The sequence below is a fragment of the Bacillus rossius genome (assembly GCF_032445375.1).
Source record: "Bacillus rossius redtenbacheri isolate Brsri chromosome 4 unlocalized genomic scaffold, Brsri_v3 Brsri_v3_scf4_2, whole genome shotgun sequence".
Lineage (NCBI taxonomy): Eukaryota > Metazoa > Arthropoda > Insecta > Phasmatodea > Bacillidae > Bacillus > Bacillus rossius.
In genome coordinates, this window is record NW_026962011.1 from 44439705 (window position 1) to 44461743 (window position 22039).

The window sequence follows — 22039 nt, forward strand, 5'->3', positions numbered from 1 at the left end:
TAATCACAAGTGTAAGGAACAACATCATCACTGTCCATACCTGCACACTGTTCGTGTGCCCATTCATCGCACATAACACACATAATCCACCCTTCTTCTGATTTGGAGTTTGAATACAAGTCATAGCAGAAGAGACATGCTGCATTTGTTTCCTCTTCATCAGATGTTTCAGAGTTTTCCTGAGTCATTACGGATATTTTACTGCATTTTTTATTACTGTGGTCTTTGCGAGTTGTAGACTCATTAACATGTGACCTGTCTCTAGATGAATTCAGTTTTCTTTTTACTGTTTTGGGATTAGCCGTAGAACTATGCGCAGATGTCTTACTTTGTGCAGCAATTAGGCCTAGTTCATTTTTATAAGGGGAGCTTGTGAGGATCACAGTTTTGCCACGTCTCCTGTTATTTTTGGTTTCAACCTTCCTCAGCTATAGGTATGGGTTTAATGTCTTTCGGTGACACAGCAAATGCCGATGTGGCTGTTGATGTGGATGCTTTGGAATTCAAAAGACACTGCGAAAATGGCCCATGAGATTCACGTTGGCTAGATGCAGGTTCAGGTGTGCTGGCCATAGGTTCAGATTCAGCCATGGTAGGTTGTACCAATGGTTGGTGGATGCTTGAAATGGCCAAACTTTGCTGACGAGACATTTCTTCTAGAGGCCTTTCAGTGGTTTCAGCAGGTTGGAACATCCAGTCAGGAAATACATTACGATCAAGTGGAAATATCCCAGTCTTCTTGAATGCATTCACAGCTGTCTCAATTGATGCCGCTTTCATGAAACGGCACCAAAAAGTTTCCCAACTTGATTGATTGTTATTGGTCTTCCCGGGTGGGACTGCAACCACTTCCTGGCCTCTTCTGAGTAGTAATTGCTAAGTGGAGCCATGAAGGACACATCCAGAGGTTGCATACGATGCGTGCAATGTGGGGGGAAACATAGAAGAATTATGTGGTTGTTGCGTGCCATATCGATCACCTCAATTTTTTTGTATGCGTGGCATGCCCATCCAATAAAAGTAACACAGGCTTTTCCTCGGTAGGGTTAGAAAACTCTATGAATCGTTTGAGCCACTTCAAGAGCCTTTCATAGTAGCATCCTCAAGCGATAAACCAGTTCTGGCTTTTTTCACTCTCGCTTCGAGAGTTGATTGTGGGACGCCAAACATTTTAGAAGCCTTAAGGTATCCCATTCTGGCAGCCAAAACCTCAGCAACTGCATTTTACATAGCATCTTGAGACCAAGACTGTCTGTTGGTTTGGCGAACATAAGGCATGATGATTCGCTGTCTAAATAAAATACTGTACATTAATTTGTGCCCGAAACCAAATAAATAATGGTTTGGAACTTATGGGTAACAATATCAAATGATCATTGTACTTAAAGCTATAGTTAAGAAATGGTTTGATAAAACAGGGTATAGTCGGATAAAACAGGGTACTACCCTGTTTTAACCGACCACGCAGTACCCTGTTTTATCAGACTACGCCTTGCTACAAAATAAATTTATTTCTAAGGAAAGATGAGAAACGTACAAGTTAGTACACACACGTATTTGTAGTGCATACTACACTCATTTCTATGCCCACTCACCTGTATAGTTTGACGGTTTAATTCATCTGCAGTTATCATACAAACAAAAGCCAAAAATTACATCACATCAGTCAGAAAACACACTTTTCTCAATAGACAACGCTTGACGCTGCCGACTGCCGCGCTATCTGTTGCTGGCTAGCGGTAATCGTACGAGTAATTAACTGACAGCACGTTATAGTGGAAATAACAGTGGTACCCCGTTTTACCAGACCACCCGGTTTTGTCCAACTCTCCCCTATGTGATAAAAAAAACCCTCCCCCGGAGATATAGGGGGTTGGCAGAAAAAATAAAAAATTAAAAACATTTTAAGCCAACCTGAAAATTAAATATCGTAGATTATATTCTAATTTTTCTTAAGATTGTTTGATATTATTTTCCTGATAAATTACACTTTGGTTAATTTTATATATTTTGAAAGTGTTTCTAATGTGAAATCATGATAACTCAATTGATATCGTAAGGTATTGGCCAGCACTCTTAAGTATATACTAATAAAAAAATTTAAATTTAATCCTTCCTTTTCCCGTTAAGGTCCATAATTTTTTTACATAAAATATACCAAAAGGAAAATAAAAAGGAAAGGTCGGCGTAGGGCCCTTGTAGGCGAGGAGTCCCGGGCATTTGCCCGGCTTGCCCTGCCCTGGGTTTTTTTCAGGTTACTCCCGCTTCTCCCAGCCATGCATTCCGTCAATGACCCATTCTCATCTCAGTACACCATATTGTTTCGAATCACTCTGATGCAATCAAAACGTTAAGTCATTCGTATTCATTCACCTTTAAATGCAAAAAAACAACCATACATTACCTTTCAATCATATGTACACATGCACAAATCCAAATGAAGGTTATTCATCAGAATGTACATATGTAAACCATGTTTGAATTGACGTGTAAAACCGCGTCCACACTTTCTTATCAGATCACCATATCTGTATCATGATCGGCCTTTGAACAAAAGAAATTCTGTATCAGGCATGAATATCAGAAATGATGCAGTGATCGGATCGAACATGAACCCGCCAGGAGTTGGTCTTTTGCTATCATATCAAAGGGGAGACATGTGATGACAAGGTGTCTCCCGATCATTAGTTTGTATCATCGTTACTCGAGCTGCGAGATCTTCTCGTCTTACATCTGGAGAGACTGGCTGGAGAGACAAGGCCACCACCCGGGCTTGCATTCTAATGATTATACAAAATTAGTGGGTGGTAAGCTGAATCTACACTTAGTTGATACAGATACCTGATACAGATCTAGCTGCCTTGTCATATGAGTGACTTTATGATAGCGTATCAAATTCTTCTACATATTCGTTGATCTGATGCAGGTGTGGACAAGTTCTCGGAGCTGGTGGCGAGAGACCATGTTCTTGTTCTGGCCACCTGCAGGTGACAGCCGTCGACGCGGACGAGGACGGCAACTCGCACGTGCTGTACCACATTGTCGACGGCAACCACGACAACGCGTTCGTCATCGAGCCGCCGTTCTCGGGCCTGGTGAAGACCAACATCGTGCTGGACCGGGAGATCAGGGACACCTACCGCCTGACCGTCATCGCCACCGACGAGGGCAACCCGCAGCTGACGGGCACCGCCACCCTCAGGGTCACCATCATCGACGTGAACGACAACCCGCCGACCTTCCCGCCGCACAGCGTCATCACCGTCAGCGAGGGTGAGTGCCTCTCTCTCTTCTAGCACACCGATGGGCCCTGGGTGGATTCGGGACCGGGTGTTTGTGATGTCCCTTTCACCTTCATCCCGCGGGAGGCAGTGGCAAACCTGCCTCGGCAAGCATAGGGACGTTACGACAATCACCATGGCGTTGTCTTTGCTCACGACTCATCATAATCATCAAACGAGTATTATGTTGGCTTTTGGATATTTACAAATTTGTGTTCTGAAATACTGAACCTTAATATTTTCATACAACTTTTGATTAAAGAGAAGTTTAATACATTACTTAAGTTTTTAAGTAAACATAAACATTACTTCCAAAATAAATTAAATAATAAAAAATTTCCTTGAGCTCAAAAGGGGCTATTGCCCCAGTAACCCACCCCCTTTTTCCCCCCTTTTACTGGAGCTGCATCTGTTGTACATTCTAACCCATAGAAGTTTTTTTTTTCGACAATGCTTCAGGGAAAATTCTGACTTGGACAACTGGACATGGTATAAAAAAATGGGTTCATGTACATAAACTACATTAGAAGTGACTTATACTTCAGTAACACACTTTAATGTTAAAACTAAACAAAACAGTACGCCGGGGAAGTTCAGACTGGAGGTTCACAATAATTGTAACAAACATGGCTCCAAAAAACCTGCAGAGAGTCTTACAGTTCTCTAAATCTCCCCTCCCCCTCAACATGCCTCCACAACCTTTGGAGCCTCCCATTCCACATTAATCTCGTATGAGTCATCGACCCTAATTACTCTACAGGGTTTTACTATGTTTACTTTAAAAAATCAACAATAATTATTAATATGTGCTATAAAAATAATTTTTATTTAGTTCAGCTGACAAAGTCTGAATGTTCACTGAAGCATCTGGTAAACAGGTTTTATTATGAAGATTTTCATAATTATATTTACTTAAAATTATTGTACAACATGCATGATTGATTTGCATATAATTACAATGTGATAGCCATTTGTACCAGTAATCTAACCGATTGATGCACAACACCCTCATAAATAATGTAGAATGGTAAAAAAAAAAAAAATTGCAGTCTTAATACCATTAAATTTCACATGTGTGAACTTTCTAGCATTTATTTTTTTTCTTTTATTTTTTAAAGGATTTTATTCAATTATAGATAATAATAATAATTTTCAGAGAAACTGGATTTTTAATTATTTGCAGGCACTTTAGTTTTACTCTGGTTCTACGATTCTAGATCCATTATGGCATATAACACAGTTATCAAGCATAATGGATTTTATTTACATAAGTACCTACTTTTTAATATTACAATCATTGTAAAGTAGTGTGTTTAATTACAATACTTGGTATAGTATGTAGTTGGGTTTTAAATATAATTTAATACCAGGACGATTTTTTAAGTTGATTATAAGAGTCATATATGAAACGGAGATACCAAATTCCGTAATTATGCGTACTTAAAAGAGTGATTCTTGGTCAAAAGATTCGAATTCATGTCTTATCTGCTATCGCCCGACCCACCTCAACGCCACGCAGGACTCAAACCTTACTCCCACCACCTCTCAAAGAGAATTATTTACGACATTGGAGGCAGTAAAAGTGCCAGTCGTCAAAGCTGTCAGGCTCGGCCCAGGGAATCTGGGCTTCTCTCCTGGCTGGAAGAAGGAGTCCTCTAGATCAGGGACCGTAGCCGGGAGTCTGGGCTTCTCTCCTGGCCGGAAGAAGGAGTCCTCTAGATCAGGGACCGTAGCCGGGAGTCTGGGCTTCTCTCCTGGCCGGAAGAAGGAGTCCTCTAGATCAGGGACCGTAGCCGGGAGTCTGGGCTTCTAACCTGGCCGGAAGAAGGAGTCCTCTAGATCAGGGACCGTAGCCGGGAGTCTGGGCTTCTCTCCTGGCCGAAAGAAGGAGTCCTCTAGATGAGGGACCGTAGCCGGGAGTCTGGGCTTCTCTCCTGGCCGGAAGGAGTCCTCTAGATCAGGGACCGTAGCCGGGAAACTGGGCTTCTCTCCTGGCCGGAAGAAGGAGTCCTCTAGATCAGGGACCGTAGCCGGGAGTCTGGGCTTCTCTCCTGGCCGGAAGGAGTCCTCTAGATCAGGGACCGTAGCCGGGAGTCTGGGCTTCTCTCCTGGCCGGAAGAAGGAGTCCTCTAGATCAGGGACCGTAGCCGGGAGTCTGGGCTTCTCTCCTGGCCGGAAGGAATCCTCTAGATCAGGGACCGTAGCCGGGAGTCTGGGCTTCTCTCCTGGCCGGAAGAAGGAGTCCTCTAGATCAGAGACCGTAGCCGGGAGTCTGGGCTTCTCTCCTGGCCGGAAGGAGTCCTCTAGATCAGGGACCGTAGCCGGGAGTCTGGGCTTCTCTCCTTGCCGGAAGGAGTCCTCTAGATCAGGGACCGTAGCCGGGAGTCTGGGCTTCTCTCCTGGCCGGAAGAAGGAGTGTTCTAGATCAGGGACCGTAGCCGGGAGTCTGGGCTACTCTCCTGGCCGGAAGAAGGAGTCCTCTAGATCAGGGACCGTAGCCGGGAGTCTGGGCTTCTCTCCTGGCCGGAAGGAGTCCTCTAGATCAGGGACCGTAGCCGGGAGTCTGGGCTTCTCTCCTGGCCGGAAGAAGGAGTCCTCTAGATCAGGGACCGTAGCCAGGAGTCTGGGCTTCTCTCCTGGCCGGACGGAGTCCTCTAGATCAGGGACCGTAGCCGGGAGTCTGGGCTTCTCTCCTGGCCGGAAGAAGGAGTCCTCTAGATCAGGGACCGTAGCCGGGAGTCTGGGCTTCTCTCCTGGCCGGAAGAAGGAGTCCTCTAGATCAGGGACCGTAGCCGGGAGTCTGGGCTTCTCTCCTGGCCAGAAGGAGTCCTCTAGATCAGGGACCGTAGCCGGGAGTCTGGGCTTCTCTCCTGGCCGGAAGAAGGAGTGTTCTAGATCAGGGACCGTAGCCGGGAGTCTGGGCTTCTCTCCTAGCCGGAAGAAGGAGTCCTCTAGATCAGGGACCGTAGCCGGGAGTCTGGGCTTCTCTCCTGGCCGGAAGGAGTCCTCTAGATCAGGGACCGTAGCCTGGAGTCTGGGCTTCTCTCCTGGCCGGAAGAAGGAGTCCTCTAGATCAGGGACCGTAGCCGGGAGTCTGGGCTTCTCTCCTGGCCGGAAGAAGGAGTCCTCTAGATCAGGGACCGTAGCCGGGAGTCTGGGCTTCTCTCCTGGCCGGAAGGAGTCCTCTAGATCAGGGACCGTAGCCGGGAGTCTGGTCTTCTCTCCTGGCCGGAAGAAGGAGTCCTCTAGATCAGGGACCGTAGCCGGGAGTCTGGGCTTCTCTCCTGGCCGGAAGAAGGAGTCCTCTAGATCAGGGACCGTAGCCGGGAGTCTGGGCTTCTCTCCTGGCCGGAAGAAGGAGTCCTCTAGATCAGGGACCGTAGCCGGGAGTCTGGGCTTCTCTCCTGGCCGGAAGGAGTCCTCTAGATCAGGGACCGTAGCCGGGAGTCTGGTCTTCTCTCCTGGCCGGAAGAAGGAGTCCTCTAGATCAGGGACCGTAGCCGGGAGTCTGGGCTTCTCTCCTGGCCGGAAGAAGGAGTCCTCTAGATCAGGGACCGTAGCCGGGAGTCTGGGCTTCTCTCCTGGCCAGAAGAAGGAGTCCTCTAGATCAGGGACCGTAGCCGGGAGTCTGGGCTTCTCTCCTGGCCGGAAGAAGGAGTCCTCTAGATCAGGGACCATAGCCGGGAGACTGGGCTTCTCTCCTGGCCGGAAGGAGTCCTCTAGATCAGGGACCGTAGCCGGGAGTCTGGTCTTCTCTCCTGGTCGGGAGAAGGAGTCCTCTGGATCAAGGACCGGAGCCGGAATTCGGACCGAGGCATGTGTTCTCTCTCGCGATCGATACGGAGTAATTTTTTGTATGTAACTCCTGACGTGTCCACCAGCCTCACGCCGAGCGGGGACTAGGCCTTTCCATCTTGCCATTTCGAACGTTTTGAAACCGCCTGCAATAAAGAATCCATGATTTATTTTTCAATTTTGGTTTTGACTTGTAATAGGCCTTAGCTTTGTCTTCTTGTTGAAGTCACCACTTGTGAACTGGTGTGATTGAGACGATAGTTGTAGTCGCCGGCGAGAAATAATTAATCATTCCCTCGCGGCGCTTACAGACTAGAGCATGTTAGTAAATATGTGGTTCCAACATGGTATGGGAGATATTATTATGGCTTGACATCCAAAAAGTTGGAATATATAGTTCAAAATGAGAATTATATCATAAGAGGGAAAATACAATATGTCTGGGCTTGATCCCCCCCCCCCCTTAATGCGCCCCTACACACACGGGGTTAAGAGCTTCAGAAGGACCCACCTGATTTCATAACTGTGCAACATATCTGTTGTGATGTCTTTTAACAAAAAGCATTTAGGAATACCCTGAGGGCGGATGAATAGTTCTTTTTCCGTACTTCGTTTTTTAAACTATATTCTTAGATTAGACTTGAACACATGTTTTCAGAATAATTTTTTAATCATGAACCAGATGCAAACAACACTTAAGAAATCAGTTTGTGAGTACAGCAAATCCTTTTGGGTGTCTACACGTTTGGATATTTTTTTGTGCTAATTCAGCCACTTTAGAAGTAAGTATCTTACGATGCAGAATTTGCAGTCTGGAAAAAAAAGTGTGTGTATATGTCAATAATTTGTATTCGACCAGCTAATCGGTGGAATGCAGAGGGGATGTGTCGTTTAGAGTATTTTCTGGAATGTCATTAGGGGAGAAAGCTCAGATCAATTGCTTAATGAAGCGACCCCCAGCAGCCATTGCGGACTGACTAACAGGGATATCCTCATCGCCAGTAGCGAACCCAGGGGCCGAGTACCTGAACTTGGCATCGAACACAGGGGCCCGCGAGGAGTCCCAGGGCCGCTGAATGCGGCCCCTAACCTCCTGTTCTGTGCCTGTAAATAGTAAGTTTTGACGGGGGACAGTGAAATAACTGATTTTGAAAAAAATTCGCTGCGAAGCTTGGTGACTACAAATGGCCTAAGTTAAATTTAATTTAATTTCGAGGTAAATGAATTTATTTTTACGTTAAACTCGTGTGTTAACCAGCTCTCCATGATTGGTGGAGGGGGGGGGGGGTGATTTAATATGTAGCTGAGCGGTTAGCCTTTACTGTTCAGGTTATCGTGTTGATTTTTTTTTTCCGCGGTAGAAATTTTCACTGGTTTTCTGACAGAATTTCGCTGATCGGTAGTAGGGGTGCGGAAGAGAGGAGAGGGGAAGCGAAAGTGGCGGTGGACTGCTCGAAGGGTCAGGCGCTTTTTTTCGGCGCGTTGCTTCGCGCGCGCATGCGCACGTGCAGCGCGTGGAAAAAGAGCAAAACCAATCGCACAGCATCCTCGCGGTCCAGCGATCTCTCGCGCGGTGTTTCCAGGGCGCGGCTAACGGCCGGGAGGGGGGGGGGGGGGTGGTAGGGGAAGCCGCGGCGTGATGACAATACTTGTAAATTAGTTCCTTTTGTTCCTCTCCGTCTCAGCTGGCCGGCTTTCGGGCTCCGGGAAGGATTCATGCAGCTGCCGCATGATAAATCTTTCCTAGCCTCTCCACCTCCTCCTCTTTCTTCGTACTTTTTTTTATCTCTCTCTAATTCCTTTATTTTTTTATTTTTCTCCCTCTCTCTCTTTCTCCTCTTTGTCCCGCCGGTGGTCCGTATTTCCGCCACAACTCAAGTCACCAGCTCGTTACAAGGCTCTTACTTAAACGAAACTAAAAGTGGTCTTCATTTGCTTGTCTATTGTCCATCCATCACGCCGTTTCGGGCTGTGGGTGATTTTTTTTTTTTAATCCTACCTTCCTTCTCTCTCCTTTTCCGAGCACACTTATACGGCTGGACTTGACGTTTCGCATTGATAATTTGATGTCGAGAATTCTAGGAAGGTCTGTGGAGTTGTACTCATTATGACTTGAATGCTGTAGGTTTTATTTTAGAATATTTATTAGGTAGGCGGTAGGTATGGCTTACATTATAGAAGATTTTAATTTTTTTTTTCTGGTGGCGAAGGTTTTGTTTTAATGTTTGTATTGTAGTAACATTCTTTTGCGGTCTCTGGCAGGATATTCATCAGACAGCCAAAGAGAAAACTTGTATAGTTTATGTAGCAAAAGTTGTTCTCAACGTCCTGAGTGAAGTATGACGCTGATAGTTATAAAGAAAACCATTCTGGAACGAGTTTCAAATGGGAAATAATAATGCATGTATTCGTAAGTGCAAAATAGCGGATGTACACTGTAAAAAATATTTTACTATTCACAAGTAAATTCTTTATAAAATAAGTTGCCAAATCATTTTATTTAGATCTACAAGTAATTTTTTGAACATTTTCCAGCGCATTTCTCTAGGACTTACAAAATATATGCTGTAACTCTATGTTTATCATAAGTTGTTAAACTAGAGTACTTGCTTATTAAAAAAAAATTATATGTGAAACTACCTGGCTACCTAGCGTTTATTGTATCAAGTAATCTTACTATTTTCGACCATGCACCCCGAAAATAAATTTATTTTAGTTATTTCTTTTCAGTTACACCCGATTCAAGTTTTGACGCTTTTGTAAAACTGAAAATAAATTCCGTGGCAAAATAGAGAACGTTAGAGGTTTATCGACTTTCCAGAACTTTTTTCAAAGCCCTTAAAATAATAATAATAATAATAATAATACCTGTAAGCTCCATAACTCAATTCAGGACAACTCCGTGAAGTCACCACCTTTATGGCCCATGGTCGCACATTGCCTTCTAAAATGTCGTCCTTAGGTTCCTATCTCTCGCCTTTAAGAACAAAATGCTTCGCCATTTTGGATGTTATAATAACTTTTTTTTTGACGTGAGAACGTCTAATAAATCGATGAACGCCGGCTGCACGCACGAAAAAGTGTCCCGTTAAGCTGTGTCCCGTTACGCTCATTTTACGCTTGCGCCGCATCTATCTCTCTTCCACTCGATTGGAACAACCATCGATTTGACTTTTTCGAGGCACATTAAACTTGAAACACTCCCATTCGTTTCCTACTTTTCCTATCATCGTCCTATCCTTAACAGAATAACACAGATTGGAAGAAGTTAAATAGCAAACACGTATAAAAGTTACAGTTAAAATAATCTCTTCGTTAAAAGTAATAAACATATTTTAATTAATGAGTGTAAAGAAAAGTAAGCTTATCAATTAAATAATTGTAGATTTAAATTTCACTCCTTCTTTGTATCCATACAAAATAGAGATATTTAGATAAAAAAACGATTCAATTTTATTCATAAAAGTATGCAATCATTTCATCAATGTTTTGTTATGACGTTGTCACGTTAAACTATCGTCCGTAAACCGACTTTACAGAAAACCAATTTTTTCATTTTGTGTCTGTCCCGAGTATTGTGACCATGGGCGTCGCAAGGATATATATTTTTTTTTTGGGGGTGGGGGGGGGAACTGCAATTGATTTAGTTGTTGATGAATATCCATCCCCTTGAAAAACAAGCCTCCCCCGGGAAAATTTGGGGTTTTGAAGGTGCAGAAAAGGTGGTTTTTAGGCATTTTTCTTTCCTAAATATTCTAATTATAGTTGGTTGCAACATATAATTTATTTTTTATAAAAAAAAATATTTTCAGAGAACAAATTTGTAAAAAACACAGTGCTCACAATACCACGACTGGACTAAATGCACCATGCGCAACATATGGGTTGTATCACAGAAATCATATTTTTAATACAACTACGAAACCAAATATATTATTGGAGGGGACGAAATTGCAGACTTTTATTATTGGGGGGGGACGTGTCCCCCCCGTCCCGTCCCCCCGGTTGCGACGCCCATGATTGTGACAACACGGAGTGTTGTCTAGTAGAGCTGTAGCAAACCGTATGTATTCGTTACTGAGTAACGGGTGCGGCATCTAGTAACGAGTAACGAAACGTTACACACGAATGCATTTCGTTACTCGCATCTTTCGTATGTTTGACGCATGCGCGCGCTTATTCGTTACAAAGAACGATGTTTGTTTATTAATAAAAGTATAATTTGGAAATTCGTCGTCCAAGTTTTTTACTGTTTATTAAAGGTATTGTGTGTGTAGACAAAGTTTTAGATTCGAACAGAAACAACGCAAGAAAGTATTTTTTACATATTATAAATATGTATGTTTTTGTTTTTTATAATCGCGTATTTTCACGTTTTATGTTATTATCTTAAAAGATATATTATAATAAAGCCGCTCTAATGAGAGTTAATTGTTTCTTGGTTAACAAAAGCTGTTAATTATCAAATATTTTAAATTGTTTATATTCGATTTATTTTTATTTACGCGACGTCATGCTGTACGCGTACGAAATACGACTCGATTCGATGCTGTCACATAACATAGCATGTGCCATGTCATGCGGTATCAGAAGTAACGAGTAACGATACGAAAGTAACGAGTACTGATTGTTATAGTAACGAATACATACGGGTACGCATTTTTTTCGTTGCTTTTACACCTCTGTTGTCTGGTGCGGGAGATGCGAGGTGTGTGGTGTTGTCGCTGTTGTCGCAGGCACGGAGGTGGGCGCCGTGCTGACGACGGTGCGGGCCAACGACGTGGACTCCAACCCGGCGCTCACCTACCACTTCGCCGACTGGTCGGCGGACACGGGCGAGCCGGAGCGCCGGTACCGCGAGGCGCGCGCCGCCTTCAGCATGGACCGCTTCAGCGGCAAGGTGACCCTGGTGCGGCGGCTGGACTACGAGGCGCGGCGCGAGTACCGCCTGCGCGTCGCCGTCTCCGACTCGGCGCACTCGGCGCTGACGGAGCTGCGCGTGCGGGTGCGCGACGAGAACGACAACCGGCCGCGCTTCTCCAGCTACACGTACCTCGCGTCGCTGCCGCCAGGTGGGTCCACAACTTTTTATTTCTTCTAACCTGATTAAAACCTTTGAATATATATACTTAGGGGCAGGCACTTTTCGCATAAAAGATTTGAACACGTATTAGACTGCAACAAGGTATACCCACACCCAGGGGCGCAACAACTAAATTTCCAAAGGGGGTGCACTATACCTTTTTATAAAGAATCATCGATCCCCCCTATTGAATCGGGGTGTCCGGGGGTCCTCCCCCGGGAAAATTTGTATTTGAAGGTGGAAAATGGTGCTATTTAAGCAGTTTTATCATCTAAAAATTGATTACACAGCACTTTCTTTGCCCCCGTTTGCCACCACTTCAAGGTTTCAGAGGGGGGGCAAAATACCCTTGCCCACACCTGTGGTTTCTTACTTGTGATTGGCGGCTGTCTGTGAGAGAAGTCGTTGCCTTGTTTGACCGAGCCACTCAGGACTCGTTTACTTCCGCACCGAATCACTGTGATTGGTGTTGTTACAATCGACGTGTACCTGGGAGAAACATACCCAATCACGGAACACAGACGATGCTACAGTGTTTTAACTTTCATCGAGTCTCGAAATCTGCATGCCCCTATATATACTGTATAGAAGTCGCGAGTGGATAGGATTTACTCTACGTTTTTCAGGAGCGTATGATGAGCAGCTTGGGAACTTCACCACTGCAGTGCGCTGCCGTAACGCCCTGTATCGTCTTAGGTTGTTATTTGCACGTTAGAGCGCAGCACTGTCGCCCGCTGTCATTCCCCCGCACCCCCCCCCCCCCCCCCCTCAATCATTCACTGCAGCTCAAATTCGTTCAACGGGAGTTTGTGCGTCACATAACTGTAGGGTTGAGAGGTGGGGTAGAGGGTGGGTGGAGGACAACGCATGTTTGAGGGAGGGTGGGGAAGGGGTGTTTGAAGAGTTCGACACTTGTCCGCTAGGGACCACCACAAGTCGATGCCCTAGAGATGGTGGCGATTGCGGCGGTGAATTAACCAACTACCTCAAACCATATTAGAAATTTTAACCTAGGCTGGCGACTTCTATACAGTATATATAATCAAAGCTAAAACTAAGTGTATTTTGGAGGGGTCCGGGTTAGGGAAGGACCTAGGTTCGTCTCAGGCCAAAGCCTATACGTCTAGTCATGCTGGGATTAGCTATGCAGGGAGAGGGTCGCATGCATCATGTGCTAGAAGGGGATTGGCCAGCCATGGCAACGATTGGCGCCAGGACTTGCTCCCCTCACTCTTAAATCTAGACTATAACTAGAGACCGGAAAAATTCGCGGATTCATTTCGTGATAGGCTGAAATCCAAACATGTGTACAATTCTGCTGGTTCTGCTATTGGGCTCGCAGTTTAGTTGGAGCTCTCTCCGCCAATGAGAGACTATCGACCAAAGAAGCGTCGAGAATCACAAGCTACCCAGTGGAGACGCCTCACAATTTAGTACCCAATGAACACGCGTGTTTACTTGAGAAATGCAGAGGATAATGGAGGCTATCCTAGAGGTCATTGAATCCGCGAATTTTTCCTGTCCCTAACTATAACTAGAGATAGGTTGGGCCCAGGTAAAACCAGCATAGACACAGTGATTACCCTAAGCGCATTCATGCGGGATGCAAATTGGCATGCATTACGTATAGGAATTTACAGGAGAGACAGAGGATGGTCTGGATGAAGTGTTGGACAGAGTAGAAAAGAGTCTACCATGCGGGGGTTGGGCACTTGGACTCGTGGTCCGCTTTGAATTTTATTTGTATCTGGAATATTTTACGAGGGACGCAAGCGCCCCTGGTGGTGGGTCTGCCCTCCCGCCAATCCCGAGCGGCTCCGCACCTCTCCGAAGTTCGCCGATCGCTCGTGAAAAGACACTATTTTAAATACAGAGATTAGGAAAAGATACAGATGAACGTTTGTTTTTATTCATTTCAGCTTTTCTGCCCTACTTTTATTAACGACTGTAGTTAAGCTGTTCGAAAGAAAATTACATCAAAATATTAGTGGTTACTATGTATGTGTATATATTATATTAAAAGTTCAAAACTAATCTACATAATGCAAATGTAATTATATTAGTTAATATTTATCTCCAATTTCACCTCCAATACAGGTAAAGCTGATAAATTTGTAAACAAACGGCCGCCATATTGATACGTGTAGAACACTGAAATCCCCCTCCCCTTTGTTTTGGCTTCACAACCCCCTCTCCACGCCTTGAATCGGACCTTATGCTCCATCTTTATAATTTCCTAATCTCTGTTCAAAAATATTCTAACATAACCTAACCTACCCTTCTGGAAAAAAAATTTAAGAACTATTATTTATTACAGTGACCGAACCTAACCTAACCTTTTACTTCGGCTAACTTCGGAATTGTTCGGGTTGTGGGTGTGGTTTTCATCCCTGTGAATGTAACTTGATTATGCTGGGGAAAAAATGTTTTGCAATGGTGGCAGGGCCGTCAAGAGGGAGGTGTTAATGAGGTAAAATCCCTGGCGCCCTCCAGAGTTGCATGCTCTATTACTTGGTACATTTTTCACTTCACTCCTCTCCTCCATGTCTTTCACACACTGCCTCTTCATCAGGAAGAGGGGAAGGGGATAGTAAATGTTTCCCTCCTCTTCCCCCCCCCCCACCAATAATGTGTGAAACATCTGCTCTCTTAATGACTATAACGTCTGGCCTCGTAATGACTGTAACAGGCATCCCTTTTTTCTATCATCACCCTCGTACCATTATTCTTCTCTTCATGTCCTTTTACCACCATGTACGATAATTTTTTCAACCCCTTCCCACTTTGCATACAATTTTTCCCCCCCCCTCCTACAACACATACTGCATACCTACCATAAATTTTCCCGAATCCACCTTCCGCATACAATAATTTCTACCTGTTGCATACCATCATTGATTGGATTTACCCTAATAGAATGAAAATTACAAGTCTATAGCTAGTATAATTCATTGGAAACTTAATACAAGTTATGCGGTACAGACAGATTGCATTTACAGTTATGGCCATGTCAACACTTACTTCTGTCTTTATTTATTTATTTATTTATTTATTTATTTAGTTTGAGGTTTGAAGAATTGTAGATTAAGTAATGGGGAAAGGGTGCGACACAATTATCTGCCCCAAGCCCTTGGTTCCTCTCGACGGTCCTACATAGAGGTAAGAAGTAAGGAGCGGGTGTGTTGAATCTTTACCCCTTCGCCACTGGATAGAATAACATTAGTTTGTTTAAAACTTAAAATCAATTGCATGGCTGATGAGTTATTAACTGTGTTTTACAATACTCACTTAATGATCTATGTGTTTCCTTTATGTGAACTATTATTAAACAGACACCTAACATTAGCCTTTATACAGCTGTGGTTTGTTGTCCTAACCAATTGCTATCCAGAGTGACTTCATCTGTAGAACAGTCACCCATTTCATTGGAAACATAATACAAGTTATACCTCCATGGTTTTTGCCTCTGTATACTGATGATGGTGAATTCTGAGCCCAAGTAAGAGAAGTAAACAAGACTCTGTTCCCCATGTTTTCAGTTTTGACTCTGGTTGTTTTGATGTTGGGTATTTGCTGATATCATTGCTGCTAATGAAATGTGAATATGAGATGAAATAATGAGTTTCAAATATGTTTTAACATACAGGTTAGTTGTGTTTCTATGGTTTGGTGTACACATGTTTACAGCTATAAAACACATTATTTTATTTTACTTTAACATTTCATTGTTTAAAACCTGTCTACAAACACTCTACATAAAAAATAAATCAAATGTAAAAAAACACCACTTGAAAATACCTTTTATTACTCATACATAGCTTGGAACTGATTGCAAGTCAGTTTTGAGGGAAAATGTTTTGCCAGCATGGTCACTAGATCTTTTAACTGTGTGCGGTAGCACAAACTTGGTCATATCTATATTCACTTTACAAAGGTGTTACTGATCCCTAAAGTTTATATTGCCTTACTATGCAAGCCAGCCTAGAATCTTACTAATGTTCCCCTCTTATTCATTCATCAAATAATTTTTAGCATACAATTCCTGAAGCTGGATTAATGATTTAAATTGGTGTGATTAGTGTAACAGGTAAATTAGCAAATCTCTGATAATTCAGTGCGATTCAATCACTGAAATAAACAAAACTTAAGAATTTACTGAATCAAGTGGATCAATTTAAACAAATTTTCAAATCAAAATTTACTAATCGTGAATAGAGATAGCAGCACCATCGCACAAAAATTAAACCGTCTTTCTAATTTTCTAAAGTTTTTTTTTCAGTTGCGATTATTTCTTGTAATGACAATTAAAGTGTACAGAATATCTTCGAGGATAGTTTCACTATCATAAAGTCTCATTTGGCACACGAACACGCCTGATACGTCCCCTGATGATCACGAAAGTGACTATATACGAGTTAATGGCGCCAGACGCGGGACGGATTCAACGCAAAAGTGAGTTCTGCGTATACGCAGAACGGCAACTGCTACGGAGCTGGCTGTGCCCTGTTGCGGACTAGGAATACGGTTAGGGAACAGGTGTAGCGTATTCAACACGTGAACCCTTATTTTTGTATTATCTTTGAAAGATTTGTGCAATGGGAGTGCATGACTTGATGTAAGCTTTTGGACATACGCCATTGCTAAGCACCTTTTCTGTAGAAGAAAACTAAAAAATACCCAAAAGACAAAAATAAACACAAATTAAGCAAAAAAATTGCTGTTGTCAACGGGATATAAACACCACATAATATTCCATAACAGGAATATGTTCAACAAACAAAGAAAAATGGACTAAGAGAACGGAAAAAAAAACCACAAACGATGACAGCATAAAAATATTGAATGGTATTTTTTTAGTTTTCTTCTACAGAAAAAGTGCTCAGCAATAGCGTATGTCCAAAAGCTTACATCAAGTCCTTATTTCTGTGTCTCGTAAAACCGGCCTTGGGGACCGCAGCTTCCAAGAACGCTGCCGGGCGAGGAGAAGTTCCCATTCCGCCAACCCTTCACCCCTCGTTCTTCCTCCAGCTCTCCAGACGGGCTCCCATTTCCACGGGCCGTCCGTCGACGGCTGTTACGACCGCGGGAGACTTCCCCCCCTAGGCGGCTCTGATCGCCGCGACAAATCGGGCCCCCGTCGCGAGTGTGCATCTGTCCAGCGCCTCTCTCTCTCTCTCTCTCTCTCTCTCTCTCTCTCTCTATGCCCGGGGCGAGACCTCCGCCCCCGTGGGAAACGCCCCGATGACACTAACGAATCGAGTTTATCGCCCGCCCGGGTAAAATGTTAATTACGCCCCGGACAACCGGCGGGCTGCGAAACACCTGTCCCCCTCCCCCTTTACCGTTCTCTTTCGCAACCTCCGCAACCGACGCCTGCCGCGGAGGAGAACCCAATTATCGCTGGTTCGCGGCCTGATTTAAATTATCGCGTGCGGGGCCTCTGCGCAGAGCGAGAAAAATGACTCCTTTCCTCCTACCTCCTCCCCTCTCCCCCACAAATTTTTAGAAAAGAAACCGAGGAGATAGAACGATACCTCCCGATTCTTCGCGGCTAATAGAATCCGCGCCTCGGACAACCTTGGAGGTTAATTCCCCCGTCGGGCTCGCCTCCTCGGAACACGCGTACAACTGCGGTGCGTTCAACTTGTAACCTCGCGTGGGAAAGCTACTTGACGTCTCGGGGTGAAGTTTTGTGTTTTTTTTTTTTTTAATTATTATTGAAACCGGGTTGGTTGAGGTGACGACTCATTTAGAGCGTAACGAAAAGTGCAACGCCCAGTAGAAGGGAGCTCAATGGTTGGCGAGGAGGACGTTTGAAGTACGAATGAAGTAGAGAGAGAGAAAAAAAACTTATGAAACTATTAGGTAAGATTTTTTGACGCCAGATATGTTACAATTATTGTGAACCTTCAGTGCTGAATACCTACTTTATTGTTTAATTTTTCTGTTTTTAAGTCGATTAATTAATTGCAAAGGTCTACTTTTAGCAAGCGTGGTGCCCACGCAACACAGTTTAATGCTTAAACATCAAAGTTCTCGGTATACGACATTTGGTAGGAGTGATTTCATGAAAATGGAACGGTGGTGCCATCTGTGGCCGATAGCGCGATCCAAAGTTTACAAAGAAAAAAGGAAAACTTTTAATACTAACTGTTTAATGATTTTTAACAAATGGGCAGTATTTTAATAAAAATCCAGTGTCGAAAATTGAGTAAAACAGCAAGGTGAGTTGTTTTTTTTATCGGAACCGTTACATAGTTTAAAATTTCGGTCTGCAAATGGAATCATTCGATAGTCGACGTAGTTGCTCCTCGTGCGGCGAATTATAGAGTCGAGTGCGGGAACTTCTTGTGATTCGCGTTAAGAAATGTTGTAGGGAAACACGATATGCGTATATTTACCACGCTCGGCATTATTTTAAGGAATTATGCTTTAAATTTTGTGATTGGGTTTCGTTTTATAAGTGTGTTTGCCACACGAGAACATGTGAATTTGTAAAATTTTGCTCGTTACCAAAGTTAGTTCTTTACACATCACTGGCGAGTACTGAGAGACTCGCTAACATTATTTTTTTTTTGACGTGACATCTAATAAATCGATGAACGCCGGCTGCACGCACGAAAAAGTGTCACGTTACGCTGTGTCCCGTTACGCTCATTGTACGCTTGCGCCGCATCTATCTCTCTTCCACTCGATTGGAAAAACCATCGATTTGACTTTTTCGAGGCACATTAAACTTGAAACACTCCCATTCGTTTCCTACTTTTCCTATCATCGTCCTATCCTTAACAGAATAACACAGATTGGAAGAAGTTAAATAGAAAACATGTATAAATGGTATAGTTAAAATAATCTCTTCGTTAAAAGTAATAAACATATTTGAATTAATGAGTGCAAATAAAAGTCATTTTATCAATGAAATTGTAGATTTCATTTCACTCCTTTTTTGTATCAATACAAAATAGTGATAATTCAATAAAAATTATTCACTTTTATTCATAAAAGTATGCAGTCATTTCATAAATGTTTTGTTATGACGTTGTCACGTTAAACTGTCGTCCGTAAACCGACTTTACAGAGAACCGATATTTTTTTTTTTTTTTGCGCGTGCATTCGATTGTATTTCCGACCGAGGTACGAACGGCGTCGACCATTTTTTCCCCTTTGGTTCGCGTTACCTGCGTCGCATAGCTAGCGGGAACCACCTCAACTCTCTCGCCCGGCAGTTTGTGTCTTTCTTTTTACACCTGCCTTTCTTTTTTTCTTATTTCCTCGCTTACGTTGCCTGCCCATAAAGTTGCTGATTAGCCGCGCGCGGTCTGCTGCGTCCGACGCCGAAAGGCAAAAATATCACCGCGTAGAACAGGTAGCCGGCTGAATGTCTGCGACAAGAGTATCAGCCAGATTATTATTATTTTTTAATAATAAAAAGCTTTACGTTACGCGCATTAGAAACAGCATCTTGACCAATTTTATCTCTTTTCTGGGAGTTACGTGTAGTGTGATATAGTGGTTGAAAATATATATTTACATAAACTGGAAATATTAATTATTAAAGAGGAGTACAAATTAAAAGATGCCTCCAGGGCTCCACGCTGGTGTCCAAGAAATGTAATCGTTTAGGTCGGATGATAGTTTCTTAAGCCTTTTTGTGTGCTGCTAAAATTTCTTCGGGGAAAATTAAGTTATTGCGATCACCTCGTTGTTGGACTACAGATATTCATATTCATAAATCACATGCTATTAAATATTTCCACTGATGATGGCTATTCATACTTATTTAAGTTCTGCACATGCTCTGTACGTACCCAGTTCTTTTTCTTCCCCAGATCTAAATGAATTTCCTGACAAGCTTACTCTGTGTGTGTGACCGCTCCGTAATGTTGAAATCAATCAACGAGAGATTCGTTATATATTCAATGTTATTAGCGAGGCGGGCGCAATGCGATACTCGCGGATACTTTTTCACGTTCGACACATCCGTGACGTCAGCAAGACAAAAACTGCGGACGTGACAACTCTCCGAGTAGAAAGTTTTTTATATTGCCATCGCGGGCGCGATGTTACTGAAATTAGCGTAAGAATTTAGTTTGCGACTGTTGTTTGAATTTGTGTTTGAGGATTTATTTACTAATTTCTTTTTTGAAAAATATATTAAATATGTTCACTTACAATGACTTTGGGGGGGGGGGGGGGGATATTAAATTTTAATCAAAAGAGTTTTGTTTTTATCAAACATTCAATAATTTTTAACGAACTTGTAAACATTGATGGCCCTCGTACATGGATTGATAAAGAAAAGAAACATTTTATATATGTATATTAGTTTGTTTCTATTTGTCGCGTAGTTGAATATTTTATGTTCACGATAATGCGATATTTAACGTCGTATCGCGTCTGTCGTGATATTCTGACGCCAGCTTTAACCTTGCCCAACATTCGTGCTGCGGGACCTTTTTTTTTTTATTGGTCATTCTGGGACGGTTATTTTCCTTTGTTCGCGAAACGTCCTGATTTTTTTTTCTTCCGTGGACACTTAAGCTAACCATTTTCCCCACCCCACGGTTCCCTGACTGCAACCCGACTAACCGGAGAACCATAACGAAGTGCGCTAATGTGACGACCATCTTCGAACGGATGCAAATGTCTTTCGGGGCTCTCTCCCTGCGAGGCCACAAGGCGCAAGTCTTTTTTCTTCCCCGAAACCCTTCTCTCCTTTTTCTTACTTTCTTTCGTGTTGGAAGCCGGTGCACTTGCGCGGAATGTTTAATTACGAGGCAGGGAGAGCTCGGGACAAGAGCCGACCAAGCGCCGTCTGAGCACACGCGTTTAACTTACGTTTTGTCGTCCATGGACTTCGGTGGTATGAGTTCAAGCGCAAAGAACGCAAACATGGATGCAGACTTTTTTTATTCCTCTTCATGAGGTAATAAGATTTGGGACTACCGTCACAAATAGTAAACTCCAATGATCATTAGCCTACTATTTATAATTTTTCAAAGTCGAAAATAAATTCTGAGATTATGTCAGCGCCTTTAAGGAGTTCGAACTTTACATGAAGAAGTTGTCAAGGGCATTTCATGCAAATAATTAATATAAATAAAATAATAATAGGACTGGAGTGATATTATATATACTGTTGGTAAAATATGAATTCAATAAAATTAAAAATTTTAATGCGAGTAGATATAAAATTAATTATTTAATTTAGTAAAATTATCGATATAAATGTTAAATAATTATTGAAAATCAGTAAATATGCAGATTGTAAATTGTGATTTAATATTTTTTTTTTATTTTTGAATAATAATACAATTTGTAATGCAAACAAATTAATACATACATTAACATAACCTCACAAACATTCCCATGAAAACGGTCAGGAGACTACTAAAAGCTTTTACATATATGTACTACCTGCCAGCAACAATGGAAGCTTGCCAGCAACCTAACATCGTTATACATACGGGAAGGACCTCACTTACATAAATACACTTAAAAAAAAGTCTTTCAACACAATTTCTATCACTAATATTCACAATAAATATATATTTTTAATTATATGGACCATAATTCAAAATGAATTACTAAAGTATATGATTTAAAAGCACATACATAATTCTTATTTGTATGTAGCCTTTTTTTTTTTTTTTTTTTTTCATCCTGTGAAAATTTCGTTGCGTGTTGCCCGCGCATCGTAAAGATTCACTCTTTTATCATATTCTCATAACGCGCCTGAAGAAGTATAGGTTCAAAAATACCCCTTGTGTGTACACGACGGTATTGACGTAGACAAATGGCATGGTGCTAGGATTGTCGGGAACAGACTGTACCGGCCTGGTCGCGGGCCACCCCTTGAGCCGAGGGTCCTTGGGTTCAC

At 42.8% G+C, this 22039-nt stretch overlaps 1 protein-coding gene across 1 annotated transcript in view; it reads left to right on the plus strand.

Moving 5' to 3' along the window:
- LOC134541869 (protein dachsous) overlaps positions 1 to 22039 on the plus strand; it is a 650601-nt gene that overhangs the window by 616318 nt on the left and 12244 nt on the right. Inside the window, exons 20-21 of the mRNA XM_063385570.1 lie at positions 2988 to 3273; positions 11813 to 12148. Coding sequence (XP_063241640.1) covers positions 2988 to 3273; positions 11813 to 12148 — 622 coding nt within the window. The remainder of the gene's footprint in view (positions 1 to 2987; positions 3274 to 11812; positions 12149 to 22039) is intronic.